At 35.0% G+C, this 18,108-nt stretch overlaps 1 protein-coding gene and 1 long non-coding RNA gene across 12 annotated transcripts in view; one reads left to right on the top strand and one right to left on the bottom strand.

Moving 5' to 3' along the window:
• Positions 1–18,108, top strand: part of LOC136844376 (uncharacterized) — a 388,477-nt gene that overhangs the window by 71,889 nt on the left and 298,480 nt on the right. The window lies entirely within an intron of this gene.
• On the bottom strand, positions 1,598–12,856 carry LOC136844374 (uncharacterized). 3 transcript variants are annotated; one of them, XR_010854837.1, is made up of 4 exons: positions 7,097–7,115; positions 4,446–4,547; positions 3,267–3,357; positions 1,598–2,042 (listed from the first exon to the last, which is right to left on the bottom strand). XR_010854837.1 is itself a non-coding variant. In XM_067113459.1 (4 exons), exons 1-4 carry the CDS (start codon positions 12,828–12,830, stop codon positions 1,997–1,999), a joined length of 336 nt encoding a protein of 111 aa, XP_066969560.1. In that variant the 5' UTR covers positions 12,831–12,856; the 3' UTR covers positions 1,598–1,996. The 3 variants fall into 3 exon arrangements, 2 of the variants coding, with proteins under 2 accessions (XP_066969560.1, XP_066969562.1); XM_067113459.1 differs by lacking the exon at positions 7,097–7,115 and adding an exon at positions 12,734–12,856; XM_067113461.1 differs by lacking the exon at positions 7,097–7,115 and adding an exon at positions 6,038–6,472.

The raw sequence follows: 18,108 nt of genomic DNA, 5'->3' as shown, positions 1-18,108 counted from the left end.
CAAAATCGTCAAAGAAGGAAATTAAAACATAACTCATTCTCTCTCTTCCCCTGCTTCCTGGTTCTCTCTGCCATACGCAGACATGCAACAAGGGTGTAACTGTATGAAGTGGCCAATCCTGTAGTTTCCTACATCCCGTAATGTGAAACGGATGTATAATGTGATATAGTGTTTCTTGTGTATATATATATATATATATATATATATATATATATATATATATATATATAGATATATACATACATATATATATATATATATATATATATATATAGATATATATAGATATATATACATATATATATATATATATATATATATATATATATATATATATATATACATTCTTTCTCTATATAAAGGTCTATAAACACTGTATGAACGTTGCAACCATATTTCGAGCACTTCTTTCCAGGCCCTGTTCACTGGTAAAATACCAGTGAACAGGGGCACAGAAGGAAGTGCTCGAAATATATGGTTGCAACGTTCATACAATGTTTATGGGCCTTTTTATCTTCATACTATATATATATATATATATATATATATATATATATATATATATATATATATATATATATATATATATACAAACATATATTGGTTGGCCTAGATGCTCACCATTGATCATTGCAAAAGGATAATGTCTTCTTCGCCCCTTGAAATTCGAACGGTTAGGGCCGTTTCCATAATGGCTGTTGTCTGACTTGCAGAATTCGTTTTATTTTTAATATTAGTTGAACTGTATCAATAATAGGCTTTTTGTGGCATTACTACGTTTCACATTATACGGAATATTGACAAAATTTCAACACTGTGGACCATTTGCTAAGATGGGCTTTGTCAAAGTTGAAATGTCTATCGTCTTGTCATTAATGTGAGTTGTCTCATATTCTCTACCATGTAGAAACTAATATGCCAGGGGAATGTATTGCTTTATGATTGATGAAATTTAGGCCGTCAAGCCCAGAACTAGAGAACCTTCGGCCATTCAGCGTTTAAGTCAGTGAAAAGAAGGATTTAGAATGGTTTGACAACAAGATCAGGAAAATAAAGGATTTAAAGTACATTGATCTAAAGGCGTAACTGGAGGAAAACCCCCACGATTTCACTTGCACGTAATAGTTAGAAAGTTTGGGCAGCAATACTGAAGAAAGGAAGTGGGAATGGAGGTAAAGTAAAAGGTTAAAAATCGGGTGCAGCTTGAGGCGCTGCAAACACTATACTAATGCCTACAGTGCACTGATGCCACTGTCCCAAAGGACCGTTCTTTGTTGTTTGAGGATATGCCATCACATTAAACCCAGGCACGTTGTTGGCTGGACAACCCAACCATTTTGTTATAACTGTCTGGTCCCCTTGACTGAACAACACTTGTGTTTGTTGCCCCAGCCTTTGAAACTTACGAGGTTGTTTCCTGTCCAAATGCCTTGGTTCTCAGAATGGATGTCGTATGTAAGGCAAATAGTAATTTAAAGTTTACAGAGAAAGCTCGATTTCTCAAAAGATATATACTCTCACTTTGCCATTTATATAAATTTTCATATACCGTTTTATAGGTTTCAGTATTTATAAAGTATGAGTGAATGCTATTAGAAACTTTTGATAAAGTTTAATTTATTATTTGCCCAAGTTATGCTTTTTCTATGACCTTGTTGACCGCAGCCATTGCGACGCCAAGGTAAAAAATCAATCAGTCAGTCACTATAGCGCGTGTAGAAAACATAAGAAAAAGTCTGCAGAGAAAAGAAGGTATGAATAAAAAGAAACTTTTGACATGGGCATCGGAAACCCGTTTGGTAATTGTGCTCACAAGCTCATTTGTAGCCTTCTGTATAATATATAATAAGCGAATGGGTCATGGAAACTTTGACATCCTTCATTATTTACCAACTTCTTGATGATTGTAAATATTTTAACATCATGGTACTCTGAGAATCCAGCAGCTTGAGTCCCAAGAGATTTCCTGATATCATCTCCGCCTCTGTCTGGTAGCTTAGTGGTTCAGTGCAAACAGAGTGATTGCTGATAATATCGGTAATCTGCAGTAGAGAATAAACAAATACTGTTAGTAGTAAAAGAAACTTTTTTTTTTATTGCGGTCTTTAATTAGTAGCATCTTTCCTGATTTAATTCGCTACAGATGACATATCTTTGAAAATAGCCCTACAATTTACTGCTCATATGATTATGAGACTGAATATATTATCGATTTGGTAACAACAATGTAACAATAATTTACAGATTCCGGTTCTGTCGGTAGATAAATGTATTGCTGTGTTACTTATTAGAGTAGACTGCAGATGGACAGTCGAATGTTCGTAGACTGTAAAGTATTGATTGGTGATGGTTGAATGAAACCCACAGAAAGAAAAAAAAAAAGCTGTGAAACCATCTGGAAGAGGAGAAGACGGAAATTGAATGGTATGAAGCGTTAAGAATGTGGATAATTGAAAGCTTGGAAGAGGAAGTTCGGATTATGAGGAAGATGGCGGACGAACAGAAGATGCTCACGCTTAAAGTTGTTTGGGATGACAGAATGGGGAAAGATGCGAATTTTAGGGCAAGTGAAACAAAGAGTTTAACAGGATCTTTGGACAAATTCTGTGTTACAGGGAAGGTGTATAGGGAAGCAAAAGTTACTGCTGGCTCTCTCTGTGGAAAGTAATTCTGATTATTGAATGCGATCAAAAGAAGGAAACGTTGAAGACTTTAGGACTGGATTATGTACACATATGTTGAGTAAGCAATGTTGAAAATGTGAAAATGAAGAGATAAGACGTGTTGAAAGTGTTGACATGGAAGTCTGGAGGGAAGATTTGTCAAGATCGTATAGTCCGAAATGGTTGGGGGCGAAGGGTAGCTGGAGACCTTGAATTTGATACGGTAATGGACCCTGACACGGTCAAACGAGAGGGAAGTGAAAAAACGCTTGGAAGTTGGAGGCACATATAAATGGCAAAGGACATGAAAGAATGGTTGATGTGCTGCTTATGATATTACCTTACAATTGTATGCTGTGGATACGTGAGTGTATTATATGCCAGTAATTCATTTTTTTAATTCGGTACAAGTGTGCATCATTTTTTCCATACTCAGTGTAAGTGCCATCCAAATACCGCCTGTTTAAAAGAACAACAATATTGTTTCGTTCCTCTTTTATCTAGGGCACTTTGTGTTAAGTGATACTTCAGACCTAAGCTGCTAAATAACTTGTTTTCTCCTACTTCAGGAAAGTAAAAGATCAAAATGGTTATCAAACTTACAATGGCCCAAGTTCAATCTTGTGTCCCACATTGATGTAGTCCTGTAGTCTGTGGTGTATTTTCTTCAGTCGTTTCTTGGCAGTCTTCAGTACTGTGAGGAGAAATGTAAAAATTACTTTCGGTTATTTTATCTCTTATGACACAACAATACATTATTACTAACTTTATAACGCTATATTACCCCTAGTCAGTCAGTCAGTCAGTCAATCTTCTTATGTTAAAGTTAAAGATAAAGTAGTTGGTTTCAATCCTCCCACAGGAGGCTGCTGCCTCTCGGGCGGACGCCAGCCTGGTGACCCCAACCCCCCACCATGGCAGTAACCATCCAGTAGACAGTCTCACTATCCGCTTCTTGACGGGGAGCGAACGCTGGTCCCCGAGATTACGAGGCCAACACGTTACCAACTGTAGGTACGTGTATATTAAAACAATGTAAGCTGACAACACACAAAGGATCTTTGAAAACTGGAAACTATCGATAATGAAGATTGCGGGTCGTAATTTATTGCGGTATTTCGTGTCACTTGAAATAACTGCAAATCTGTGTACATTTAGAGACAAACCATTTGCCTGGCATGATATAAAGTCATAACTCTTCAAAGATTTCCAAATATATTTAATTTTCAATATTTATTTGGGGGTTTGTGGGTGGGTAAAATACACCTAATTTGTCTCCGAAATATCATTATTAACGTTTTGTTATAAATAAGATTACCTTTTCTTTAAATCGAACTAATATTACCTCTATTGCTATCACATGTATTATTCTTGGCGTTATTACCATTAACTCGCTTTGCATTCATTAGCATTACTTATACATCCTATCGTCTGTTAGGTTTACGCGTTTATAGTTTTTATTCCTACTCCAGTTCGTAATTATACCTTTATTGACTGTAAATTAAATGCTATGTTGGACGAACTCATAAATGTAAAGTAAACGAACAAGATTTCCATCATATTCTTTCCCCCATCCCTTCCTTCGCAATAGAGAGAGAGAGAGAGAGAGAGAGAGAGAGAGAGAGAGAGAGAGAGAGAGAGCGCACTTACTTCATGACGATAAAGCATGGAATCAAGTGTTTTATTGTCCCTTCCCTTTTAAAAAGGAAGACACTTGATTAAAAAAAAGGATGAAATGCAGTACTGTACTTTTGTCCAATTTTAATCTCGTCCCATAATTACCTTTAATTGAAGAATGTAGTTTGCCTCTTTTCTTGGGATCGGGGTCACTTCCAGTGAGAGTCCCCAGGATGAGGAGACAGAATGCAAGGACGATGAGAGTACCTATAAATGAATGAAAGGAAATGGCAATATGTTTACCCAGTATTGGAGAGGTGGGTGGGAATACCCCTGTAGTGAAACAATTATTCAGTGATATGTAAACATCTGTTTTTCACTAAGATATCACCAGAATAAAGCAGCACTTCCCTTCGATTTTACAAATGAAATGATAATTGGCAAATTATTGTTTTTCCTCATACTTCATTTTCACAAGAATTAAGTGTCGAAGCTGCTGGAATATATATATATATATATATATATATATATATATATATATATATATATTATATTATATATACAATATATATAGTGTATAAATATAAAATTATATATATATATATATATATATATATATATATATATATGTACAGTATATATGAGTATATATACATATATAAGTACATTATGTATGTATATGTATATACAGTATACTGTATATTCACATATGAATGGTTAGTCACGTTCCGGTAACACCAGTCAACTGTCAGTATGTGTGCATATATACATATATATATATATATATATATATATATATATATATATATATATATATATATATATATATATATATATATATATATATATATAAATTATATATATGTGTAAAACTGTATGTGTATTATGCACTCACGCGCAAACACATATACAAGCACACGCACACATATATATGTGTGTGTATCTGTACTGTATGTATATATGTATATGCATACACATATATTCGCATTGTAAGTATTGAGGTCACAGACACTTGCGTTTCATCTGTCTTTAATTCTGTTCACTTCTGTAAGTGTGAATTCTTTCCTTTTCCAGTAATTTCTGAATAACTGAAGACCTAGAGTCCACTAGCACACTTTAAGACCTAGAGTCCACTAGCACACTTTTCTTGTGGGACCAGCCTTCTCTGTCTTTTTATACCGTAACAAATAAGGATATATTCTGAGGGACCAGCAGTTACTATGGGAAGGTGCTTCTTCTAAATACATACTCACACACATTGAATATTATAGATATATATATATATATATATATATATATATATATATATATATATATATATATATATATATATATATATATATATATATATATATATATATATATATATATATATATATATATATATATACATATATGTGTGTATATATATATATATATATATATATATATATATATATATATATATATATATATATAAATATATGTACATATATATATATATATATATATATATATATATATATATATATATATATATATATATATATATATATATGAGTGCAATGGATTCTAATTAGTCAGCAGACTAAGGTCATATTCATGAGAATGTTATTGTATTAGATACACGAATACTCTTAGTATGAAAAGGAGCAAATTGAAATGGCCGAAAATCAGCTTCACAAAATACTGTAATGTTGTTAGTGCACTGTACACCATTGCTGTACTTTTTTCCTAGTCTTCATTCTTAGGGAATATTCAATAAAAGGATAACTTACGTTTGCCGTCCATGTTGGTAAAGGGAAGAACTGTTGTCGTGTCAAATCTGCCCTTCAATTTATAGAAGCACGTCCGGATCTCGCAGCGCGCGAATGTTGCCACATTTCTCATTAGAGTGACCCTAATACAATGAAAATCCGGAGGGTTAAGTCATATTAAATTACTCAGATCAACCGTAGGAAGCTCTCTCTTCGTTTATGGTGCACCAGGAATTAATCAAAAGAAGAAAAGAGATGCTTATCTGACGTTGTATATTGGAAACTGTGCATGGCATTATCGTTGTTTCATTGCAATGTTCGATTGGTTCCGTCAGATCTCCTGTAAGCTGAAGTATCATACGTAAGAACAAGTTGCCTACAGAGTATTGCTTCTCTTCAGCCTCAATATCTCGGGAGAGCGGTGCTTTGGTATTGTTTCTGGGCCACTCAAAAATGTTATTATTCTTGCGCTGTTTCATTTCGCAGAACGGCGGTTTCAATATTGTTGTGTCTGGTCACGTTCTCAAGGAGAACTTGGCAACACGAATCGAAGGCCCTTCTTTGTTGTTAAAAGTTTTCTAAGGTAGAAATATTCGTTCAAGGATTGTGATGCATTATGACAAGTGAAAGGATGTATTTGAACATTGCTGCACTTTCAGAGTTGTCACTGTCAAGTAAGATGAAGTTGTTCATTTCACTGTAGGATTTTTCATGTTAACTAACAAACGAGCATATATACAGTATCATATATGTATATATATACGTTATATATAGTGTATGTGTGTATGTATATAATATATATATATACACTAATACATACACATATATATACGAGTATTATACATACACTGTACGTTATATATACTGTGTTTGTATATATAGGTGAGTATATATATATATATAGGTAGGTATATATATATATATATATATATATATATATATATATATATATATATATATGCACATGCGCAAATTCACTCTGAGAATACGTGCATTGTGCTCCATGTATGTTCTGGTCTTCAGGCGTTATTCTACTGTGTTTGCGTCTGGAGTTTGGAAATATCCGCCAACGATATTTACCTTCCCCTTCATGTGCGCTCGTCAGAGCTGTATGTGAGCGAGTGGGAGGGTTGTGTTGTAATTAAAGAAACAGAAACCTCAGCTTCCCCTGCGCCTGCCGAGTGGTAGACTAGCACGATAAAAACCATCTGGCTTCTTGGATCGTCATCACTTGTTCTTGTCGCAATACAGAGGCTGCAGTTGTTAAGTCGCAGTTAATGCGCTAAGTAGATACAGTCGTTAAGTCGCAGTTTATTCGCTAAGAAGATACGGTCGTTAGGTAGCAGTTTATTCGCTAAGAAGATACAGTCGTTAAGTCGCAGTTAATTCGCTAAGTAGATACAGTAGTTCAGTCGCAGTTAATTCGCTAAGAAGATACAGTCGTTAAGTAGCAGTTAATTCGCTAAGAAGATACTGTTGCTAATTCTAAGTTAATTCGCTAAGAAGATACAGTCGTTAAGTCGCAATTTATTCACTAAGAAGATACTGTTGTTAAGTCGAAGTTTATTCTCTAAGAAGATACAGTCGTTAAGTAGCAGTTTATTCGCTTAGAAGATACAGTCGTTAAGTCCCAGTTTATTCGTTAAGAAGATACAGTCATTAAGTCGCGGTTTATTCGGTAAGAAGATACAGTCGTTAAGTAGCAGTTTTTCGCTAAGAAGATACAGTTGTTAAGTCGCAGTTAATTCGCTAAGAAGATACAGTCGTTAAGTCGCAGTTTATTCACTAAGAAGATACAGTTGTTAAGTCGCAGTTGATTCGCTAAGATACAGTCGTGAAGTGGCAGTTTATTTGCTAAGTAGATACAGTCGTGAAGTCGCCTTTAATTCGCTAAGTAGATACAGTCGTGAAGTCGCTGTTTATTCGCTAAGTAGATACAGTTGTTAAGTTACAGTCAATTCGCTAAGTAGATACAGTCGATAAGTCGCAGTTTAATCGTTAAGTAGATACAGTTGTTAAATCGCAGTTAATTCGCTATGAAGATAGCATTGCAGTTACTGTAGACAATTATCTTTCACGTTATTTTCAGCAATTTTTAGTTTTCTGGAAAGAAAACTATCATGCTAGCTTTGTCTGTCCGTCCGCATTTTTTCTGTCCGCCCTCTGATCTTAAAACCTTCTGAGGCTAGAGGGCTGCAAATTGGTATGTTGATCATCCACCCTCCACTCATCAAACATACCAAATTGCATCCCTCTAGTCTCAGTAGTATTTATTTTATTTAAGGTTAAAGTTAGCCATATTCGTGCTTCTGGCAGCGCGACAACAGGCTACCACGGTCGGCTGAGAGTTTCATGGGTCGCGAATCATACAGCATTATAACGAGACCACCTAAAGATAGACCTATTTTTGGTGGCCTTGATTATGTGCTTTACAGAAAACTCAATTGCGCCGAAGAAACTTCGGCGCATTTATTACTTGTTTCCTGCAGTCCTTCATTTGGAAATGACGCACCACAACGTCTGAGGAGGAATATCTTGAAGTTAAATTACGAAGAATCAAACTCAGTGGGTCAAATGAGAAAGGGTTTTCCTTAGTCTTGTTAAACTCAACGCTTTCAGCTATGGATTCCACTTATAATTATGAAATATTTCCTACCCTTTAATCTTTTATGAACATTTCTTCTACCAGAAACCATTGCTCAAAAGCTGCATAAAAACCTTTGCTAAAGACGTTATTGCAATCGTTATTCTTGTAAGTGTCGAACTGTTATTGAAGTGTGGTTACGTCTGGCAACCTTAGAAGACAGTCAAAAGAAACATTTGAAGGCAAAATAATGTTTGCTTTTATTATCGTTAGTATTCATCATAAATGATGAAGTAAAAGTGTGTATGAAATAGGCCACAAATTCCAGATGTATTCGATGTCTTTATAATTACGATGCTCTTAGATATTTTACTTTAACCATTGCAAAATTATGTTTTCAACTATAAATCCATATCTAGTTTGATTCACTGTCATTCTCCATCAGTGCTTTATCTAGGAACTGAGGTATAAGTAAGTCTCCTGTACTGTAAGAGTCTGTTAAATATTGTTTTTCATTGCATTAAAATATTGATTCCGACTCTCTGTACGGTGAAGAATAAAGAATGTTCATATTCCCATTATGAGAGCTAGCAATGTAAAGGAAAGGTTTAGGTTATTTCCATACTCGATAGTAGGAAATGTGATTCAAATTGTGAATTGTAGACAGGCATTGCCTCGTTGAAACCTTATTCATAATTTCAAGGTATTTTTTTTTTAAGGAATGTTCAAGGTATTTTTTGAAAGAATGTTCAAGGTATTTTTTTGAAGACTGTTCAAGGTGTTTTTTAAAGAATGTTCAAGGTATTTTTGTAAAGAATGTTCAATGTATTTTTTGAAAGAATGTTCAAGGTATTTTTGTAAAGAATGTTCAAGGTATTTTTTTAAAGAATGTTCAATGTATTTTTTCAGAGAATGTTCAAGGTATTTTTTTTTAAATGTTCCTGGTATTTTTTTAAGGAATGTTCAAGATATTTTTGTAAAGAATGAAAGCGTTATCCGATGAAGAACTTATTGATGACTGGAAAGACATCCAGAGAATAAGCTTTGATGATAGCAAACGAACGGGAAACTCTTGTGTCATATTTGAAAACAAAGTGGTGAAAAAATTAAACTCTCTCTCTCTCTCTCTCTCTCTCTCTCTCTCTCTCTCTCTCTCTCTCTCTCTCTCTCTCTCTCTCTCTCTCTCTCTCTTCTCGTAAGTAATATAATATTTCTATGAAAATGGCTGAAGTTTTAAGCACATCGTAAGCCCGTATAAAAAAGGAGAATTTACATCACTCTCCATCCCACGAGACTCTATGAATGAGTGAATACTTCCGTAATTACTTCCACGTACAGCAGAGCTGATGGACCAGTTCTGGATGTTCACACGGGAAATTCGTAGCGTCTTTCATTAAGTGACAGCGGATTATCAGTACAAACTAGATTTGATGAAGTTAGACTGCTATTCAGAAAGAAATCAAAGTGAACTTAGAATAAATAGCTAAAAGAACATCAGCAATGGTTGAATGGACGCTGCTGATGAGGTCTATATAGATTACTGAAGTGGAAGCGGTATTTATTAGCTTTTCCTTATAGATTTCATTAAGGTTGTTCTTTGTCTCAGTCGCGAATTTCATTAGGTCCACAGTACACTACATTCTTCAGAGCATCCTTTTATTTTTTTATTTCCACCTGGGGCGCGTAGTGTCAAGTGACGCCTTGTATTGGAGCTGCTGAATGCCATGTATTCACTATAACTCCGGTTACATAAGTATCGGCTCACCTTAAAAGTTATGAATATATTATTGTGTCCAAAAAGAAAGTCGTATATTTTTCCGGTTTGCCTTTTTTTTTTTAATCTTTGTGACAGACAACACAAAAAACTTATTTGTGGTTTTCCACGACAGTTTTACCACATGTCGGCCTCGACTAACTACAAGTAATTGCATTTTGGGAGAGTTGAATGTAACTTTTCTGAAGAAATAGAACTTTGGGATTGTATTCCTCTTATTCGCGTTTCAGAGATTATTGTTAATGCTGTAAACATCTATAATGAATATGCTAACTGTTTTTAAGGGAGGGTGTTTGTACAGAGTCTACTCCATGAATTTTATTATATATTCTTTTCACCAGTGTACAGAGTCTTCTCTACGAATTTTATTATCATTCTTTTCATCAGCGTGTAGCTAATATGCTGGTTTTCTGGGGTCGAGAAGAATGAGACGCCTAAAGAGCACTATATAAATTGAATGCCCGCGAAATAAACTTATTGTTATTGGCCCGGGGGCGGGGGTTAGTGCATGAGGTGCCTTGTAGGCATTACTTAAGGTTCTATGTAGCGTCCCTTCGGCCGCTAGCTGCAACCCCTTTCATTCCTTTTACTGTACCTCTGTTCATATTTCCTGTCTTCCTTGTTACTTTCCACCCTCTCCTAACTGTTGTTTCATAGTGCAACTGCGAGGTTTTCCTCTTGTTACACATTTAAAACCTTTCAACTATCAGTTTCCCTTTAAGCGCTGAATGCCTACATAGGTTCCAGTGCTTAGTTCTGGGCCAGAATTCTATATCCCATTCTGTATTCCATTCCATATTGTTATTGCATTACTATTAATCTTCATTACTCTTGTTGATTGGCTGTTACAACAATTGCCATTAATTTATTACCATTAGTGCCTACTATTGTATGTGTTTCTGATGGTTTTTCCCCGCTCTCATAAATTTTAGACTACTATTTTTTCATGGACTTCCTGTTCCAGGATGTAGGTCATTGTCAGTGAAAGTCTCAGAGTTCAGGAAAAAGAGGCCAGGAACGATGGCGACACAGGAAACTAAATAGGGGTAACCAGGTTTTGCCTGATGCTAAACCAATGATAATTAAGTAGCAGTAATTAATAAGACTACGTATATAACTTCAACGCCACTTTATATATTTTCAACGCCACTGTTTCTTGTTGCGGTCTGTCATCGGCGGAAGCCAGAAATGGTTTTGAGAAAGGGATCTTTGCGACAAATACGCTCGTATGTGTGTGTGTATATATATATATATATATATATATATATATATATATATATATATATATATATATATATATATATATATATATATATATATATATATATATATATATATATATTTATATTTATATACTATATATATATACATATATATATTCATATATATACTTATATATATTATATATATATATGTATTTATGTATGTATGTATGTGCGTATATAAGGTGTTAGCTGGTAGTAGAATCAATGTAGTGAATACTTTCAGAATCACCAGTTGAGCAGAATGCATTTAAGCTCCTACGCAGACTAATCTGCTCTCGTATAACTCAAGATGTCAGCATCAGCAATCTCATCAGTCTTTGTTACGTCAACATGGTTGTTCTTTTTAGACTCCATTTCCTACATTTTCTCAAGTTCTCTTAGTATTTCACAATTTTCACACGGCAGTACACTGTAATTCTTTTCACATGTCGAAACCATCTCGAATTTCTGCGGTACAAAGTAACCCTTATCAGATCACTTGTAGTATTCGGACAAATCTTCTCAAATCATACAAGTAATATTACCATGTATATTCAGTATACATTTTATGTACAGTATACAGTATTTACATATGATTGTATTGGGACACACAAACACTCGGCGAACATAACCAGTAACCAATCTGGATTGTTTTACACACCGTCACCAACAGTACATACCTACATACATGCATACGTGTATACTCGTGTATATATATATATATATATATATATATATATATATATATATATATATATATATATATATATATATATATGCATATGCAGATGCGATGATGCTTGTAACATTTCATTATTGTACATTAGCAAACATAAACAGAAAGCAGATATATTCATTCATTTATGTAAATAAATTAAAATTTGTTTGCATATTTATTTACTTAAAGACTACTCGTACAAAAACATCAAAACATTTGCATTTTTATTTTGTACTGTATATGTTAATATATATATATATATATATATATATATATATATATATATATATATATATATATATATATATATGAATATGCATACAGATTATTTGAGTATGTATGAGTATACTTTATATATGTACGGTACACACGTGAAAAGATGAACCAATGAACTTACGGCTAATATCCATTGTGTCCAGTTCACGCTTCACTCTAAAATTGAAGTCTCTCTGGGACACACGGTGCTCGAAGGTATCCTCAGCGCTCATTAGCATTGTTATAAGGCAATGTAAAGCCAGTGGGTTTGTTAAGTACGCAAATCAAATCTGCATATGGAATGGTTTTTGTTTTGTTGCACGAAGCACGTAGATGTGGGCCAAATGAAAACGAGGGATGTTTACTTGATGCTATTTGACGAAACTAAGAAATTACGTTGTTGGTGTTCAGTGAAAACGTTCGATTGGCTCTGTTCCTTCACGATCCAATGATGTTTTTGTCTTCCTAAGCTAGAAACAACTAGTTGTGTCGTTTGTATTGTTCCACGCTCGCAACAGATATAAAATTTCAAACCGTTGATATTGAAATCCCTCAGTCTTGCTCCGTAGCGCAACTGTTTTGATATTGAAATGATCAAGTTCCAAAGTGAAAGCAAAAATGCTTCTCACCTGCAATAAATTACCTTTTCAATAGAAGATTGTCAGGAGGGATTAAATTTCATTAAATATGAAGAGCACTGAAAGCATATCTCGCCTCGTAATATTTGTTTACATACTTTAAGAAAAACTGATAATCTAAAGAAGGTTGCATTTGCTTGTGTTCGATGTGGTATGTGGGGACTAGTGACAAATTTATCTAATTCGCGTTGCCATTACCCTTCTTGGTCTTCAGTTTCTGCTAAGTATATCCTTGGAAACATCACTTCATTCATGAACCTATATAAATAATCTAGATGTAGCGCACCTCTCTCTCTCTCTTTCTCTCTCTCTCTCTCTCTCTCTCTCTCTCTCAGCAGCCTCTTGTGACACTTGTCTTCCAGACGAGACTGCTTACTTTTTCCAAGATTGGTAGTATGTGTGTGTGTGTGTGCGTATAACGCGTTTTTCCTGTTTTCGGGGCTTCAGGGGATGTTTATTTGGTTTCTAACAATTTCGAATTGTAAGCTGAATTAGGTACTGCTAATCTGAGTCATTTTTCAACCTTCAACTTCAGATATATAATATACGCAGTTAGCCTTACAAACGTACACTCCTTTTTTTCCCATTAGTATTCAGCATCCACATTTTACCCTAATAAGTGGTATTTATCAGAGTAATGTCTTCATATGTCGTAATGTTGCATTCAGCCTCTCTGCTTTTACCTTCCTGGCCTTCTGCAGAAATCGTGGGAGCTTCTTTGCCATACTTACACGGTATTTCACCCTGATCACAATCAACCTTACTCTTGCTAACTTTGCATATAGTAGCAACATTATCCTTACACATTCTTTCAAACCTTTTCGCCTGTCTCTATTGTTTCTTTTCTATAAACAGTGTGAAATCGATGTCATTGTCAACTTGGCGACACTCTTTGACCCCGTTCCTTATCCCAAAAATTTCTACCTACCTATATCGTTTGTCTTTCCTGACTTCTCCCTCGGTCCATCCATAGAAGTTGATATTCATGTCCTTTACTTACTTTCTGATTACCAGTACGCCTACAGGAATATGGTACTTTGAATTCCTTTCAGATCTGAATCCGGACCAGCTCAAAATATTTTAGGTCTGTCTTTGACTTGGTTAAGCATAAGAAACTTGTACATAAACTTATTCACTTAGGTTTCGGCGGTTTGTTCTTTATCACGTTCCTTTTTCTTTTATTGCAAGAGAAAGTTAATGCTGAAGGTGATTGTAATGACGTTAGACCTATTGCTTGATTAGTAAAATGACTTTTAGTTTTCTGTAAAAGAAAACCATTGTGCCGGCTTTTCTGTCCGTCCGCACTTTATTCCGTACGCACTTTTTCTCTCCGCCCTCAGATCTTGAAAACTACAGAGGGTAGAGGGCTGCAAATTGATATGTTGATCATCCACCCTCCAATGATCTAACATACCAAATTGCAGCCCTTCTAGACTCAATAGTTTTCATTTTATTTAAGGTTAAAGTTAGCTATAATCGTGCCTCTGGCAACGATATAGGCCAGGCCACCAATGGGCCATGGTTAAAGTTTCATGGGCCGCGGCTCATACAGCATTATACCGTGACCACCGAAAGATAGATCTATTTTCGGTGACCTTTATTATACGGTGTATAGAAAACTCGATTGCGCCGAAGAAACTTCGGGGCATTTTTTGCTTTTATTACAAAGGAGAGTTAATGCTGAAGGTGACTGTAATGACGTTAGACCTATTGGTTCTAGTTTTTCTTTGGGTTTTGTTCCGGACCCTCATTGCTTTATTAGTAAAATGGCTTTTTTTTAATAGAAAATGAAATAATACAGCAAGCAGATGATGTCACTCTCATAGCAATTATTCGCTAACCCAGACGTGAAATGAAGTTCCTACTAATTTTACAGACATTTACAGAGACCTGGAAAGGATCAGTAGTATTATTGCTGCAAGTCGGTGAGGCATGAAATTAAACTTCAGCAAACTAAGTCGTCGATTAATAGTCTCACACCGTGGCCCTGCTCTATGCTTCACTGGGCTTAGCTAACAATGGACTCAGTGGTTTTCGTTGTATGCTAGTTGTTGGCGCCAACTTCAGCTCCAAGCTTTCTTTTTCAAGGCACTTGGAAATATCTGACCTAAAACCTTAGCAAGCTAAGTGTATTTGTAATGTCTCCTTATATCTACGTAAAGAATATCATTAGTACCACGTGCTTTATAGGTATATTTCGGTATACCACCACTGTAGTGCCATTTTCTTGTTCGGATTTCGGCAGCCTCTTGTGATCCTTGTCTTGCAGACGAGACTGGTTTACTTTTTCCCAGGTTGGTAGTATGTGTGTGTGTGTATGCATGTGTGTGTGTGTTTGTATAACGCGCTTATCCTGTTTTCGGGATTTCAAGTGATGTTTATTTGGCTTCTAACGATTTCAAATTGTAAGTTGAATTGGGTACTGTTAACCTGAATCATTTTTACCCTGCCAACGTCCAAGCTGATATTAACTCCGGAGAGTTGTGTCTTAGCAAATTAACCGACTAGCTTTCTGTTCATGTAATCTACGGAACATTCACGATGGTCATTCATAAGCCTTACCAGAGTTGGAGACATTAATTTAGTATTTGTTTCGTACTATTTATCCCTACGGAGAACATCCACGAAGGGATATGGCCATTGATTATTATATCATTGGTAAGCCTAAGCCTCGAGATCCTTCAAAAATAATTAATTAATTACAGTTTTCTGACGCCACAAAGATCTTTCAAAACTAATTAATTATAGTTTTCTGACGTCACGAAGATCGTTCAAAAACGCCAAATTTGCATTATAATTGAGTTGTTATAATTCTTCGTCTTTTTCAGAAGCAACATTTCACTGTCGATGTAATGGATAGTCCTCCGATTTTTCCAAGATTTTATTGAATTTCTGCTGTTGAAAATTCGCAGACTATCAGTGAAGATGACGTCTAGTTGCGGAAAAGTTCTTTTCAATCATTGGTTTAACTCTTCGATATTGCAATTTAGTTGTGATATAGAGAATTGTAAATCCTTATGTCGTTTGCGTAGAAAAGATTGAACATTTCGTTAATATTTTGCATGAGACAGCATTCTAAGAAAGCACTATTATTATTATTATTATTATTATTATTATTATTATTATTATTATTATTATTATTATTATTATTATTATTATTATTATTCCAGACCAGACAGTACTCTTAAACAGGACTTTTAAGTGGTTAGGCAGTGAACGCAATTACAGTTGTTGCCAAAAACAAAATCAAAATTCTTGCCCCGTACATAATGCAAATCTAAATCATCCTGCGTCAGAAAATTCAAGGATAATACTAAGGAATAATGGAGACAAAACATTGAGGTAGTTGTGATGCTAGTCCCTGTGGCGCGATGACAGAATATTTCTCATACATTTTCTTCTTCGGCGTCGTAAGTCCAACATTAGTGAGGCAAGTGGTCTTTTGACATTTTCTCGACCGTCATTCCTAGTACCTGCAATTTTTTTTTTTCTGTAAAAGAAAACTATTGTACCGTCTTTATCTGTCCGTCCGCACTTTATTCTGTCTGCACTTTTTTCTGTCCGCACTTTTTCTGTCCGCCCTCAGATCTTTAAAAACTACTGAGGGTTGACCATCGACCCTCCAATCATCAAACATACCAAATTGCAGCCCTCTAGCCTCGGTAGTTTTTATTTTATTTAAGGTTGTGTTAAATACAATCGTGCTTCTGGCAACGATATAGGACAGGCCACCACTGGGCCGTGGTTAAAGTTTCACGGGCGCAGCTCATGCCAGTAAAAGAGATCGAGACCACCTCTAAGATAGATCTATTTTCGGTGGTCTTGATTATATGTCGTAGCGGCTGTACAGAAATCACTGTTGAAGTATCTTCAGCGCATTTCTTACGTGTTTATTTATTTATTTATTTATTTATTTATTTATTTATTTGTTTATTTTTTTGTAGAAACTCCATCCAGAAAACTTGATTAAACTGCGACGAATTCTTGAAATATTCAACAGTTTTCATTTTACCGAGACTAAACGAAGTATCCTCATTTTCCTTATTTTACGTCTTAATAACGGTGCCATTTTCCGATAAAAATGCAGCTCTTAAAACATCATCGCGCTGCGACACCAAAACTCGTCAAGTAACCAGATCTCTTTAAGCTTCCATAATTCGCTTGCCTCTTCTGAATCTTTATGATACGTACATCAATGGAATCACTGTCCCTAATTGCTACACTTAATTACTGTAATTTAACGCCTCCTTTTTTTTTTTTAAATGGAGTTCATTATATTTATCAAAATGATAGTAATTGGATCCATTAATGGCCTCCTGAACGATATTTCACAATTAGGCGGATGTTGTTACAGTTTTTATTCCTTTTGAAGAATCGAATATGCGTTTTGCAGAAATATAGCTTTGGAAGTTTATTGTGGGTAAAGAGTGTCATTTTGAACAAATTTGCAATGTGGTAATAATGCAATCGATCACCGCCAATTCTTTAGAGATGAGATTCTAACATAGATAATTATAGTTGAAAGCATTACATGCTAATGATATTAGTCTCAGTTTTCTTACTTTTCATGTCGTGATGGCGAGTTCTGTCAACCTTCATTGTATTTCAGGTGGTTATTCTTGTGAGTTATAAGCATATATTTCCACAGTCGCGCTGTCGACCAAAACTAATTTTTTGGTATCATTATTCAGCAGTCAACAACTCTCTGATTTAATTCAATAACTTGTGAGTTTTGTTACCATGGCTTGTTCATTGTGCGCCTTGTTTTTCATTCCCATTTTCTAATTAGTTTTCGATTTTTTTTATCAGTGAGTGAATCACCATCCCAAATACTAACGTAATATATTCCAAAACTATTCTGAGTCAATTACACAATGCA

Source organism: Macrobrachium rosenbergii, chromosome 12 (genome assembly GCF_040412425.1).
Source record: "Macrobrachium rosenbergii isolate ZJJX-2024 chromosome 12, ASM4041242v1, whole genome shotgun sequence".
NCBI lineage: Eukaryota > Metazoa > Arthropoda > Malacostraca > Decapoda > Palaemonidae > Macrobrachium > Macrobrachium rosenbergii.
Note: the sequence above shows the minus strand (reverse complement) of the source record. Positions and strands in the feature narration are given on the sequence as shown.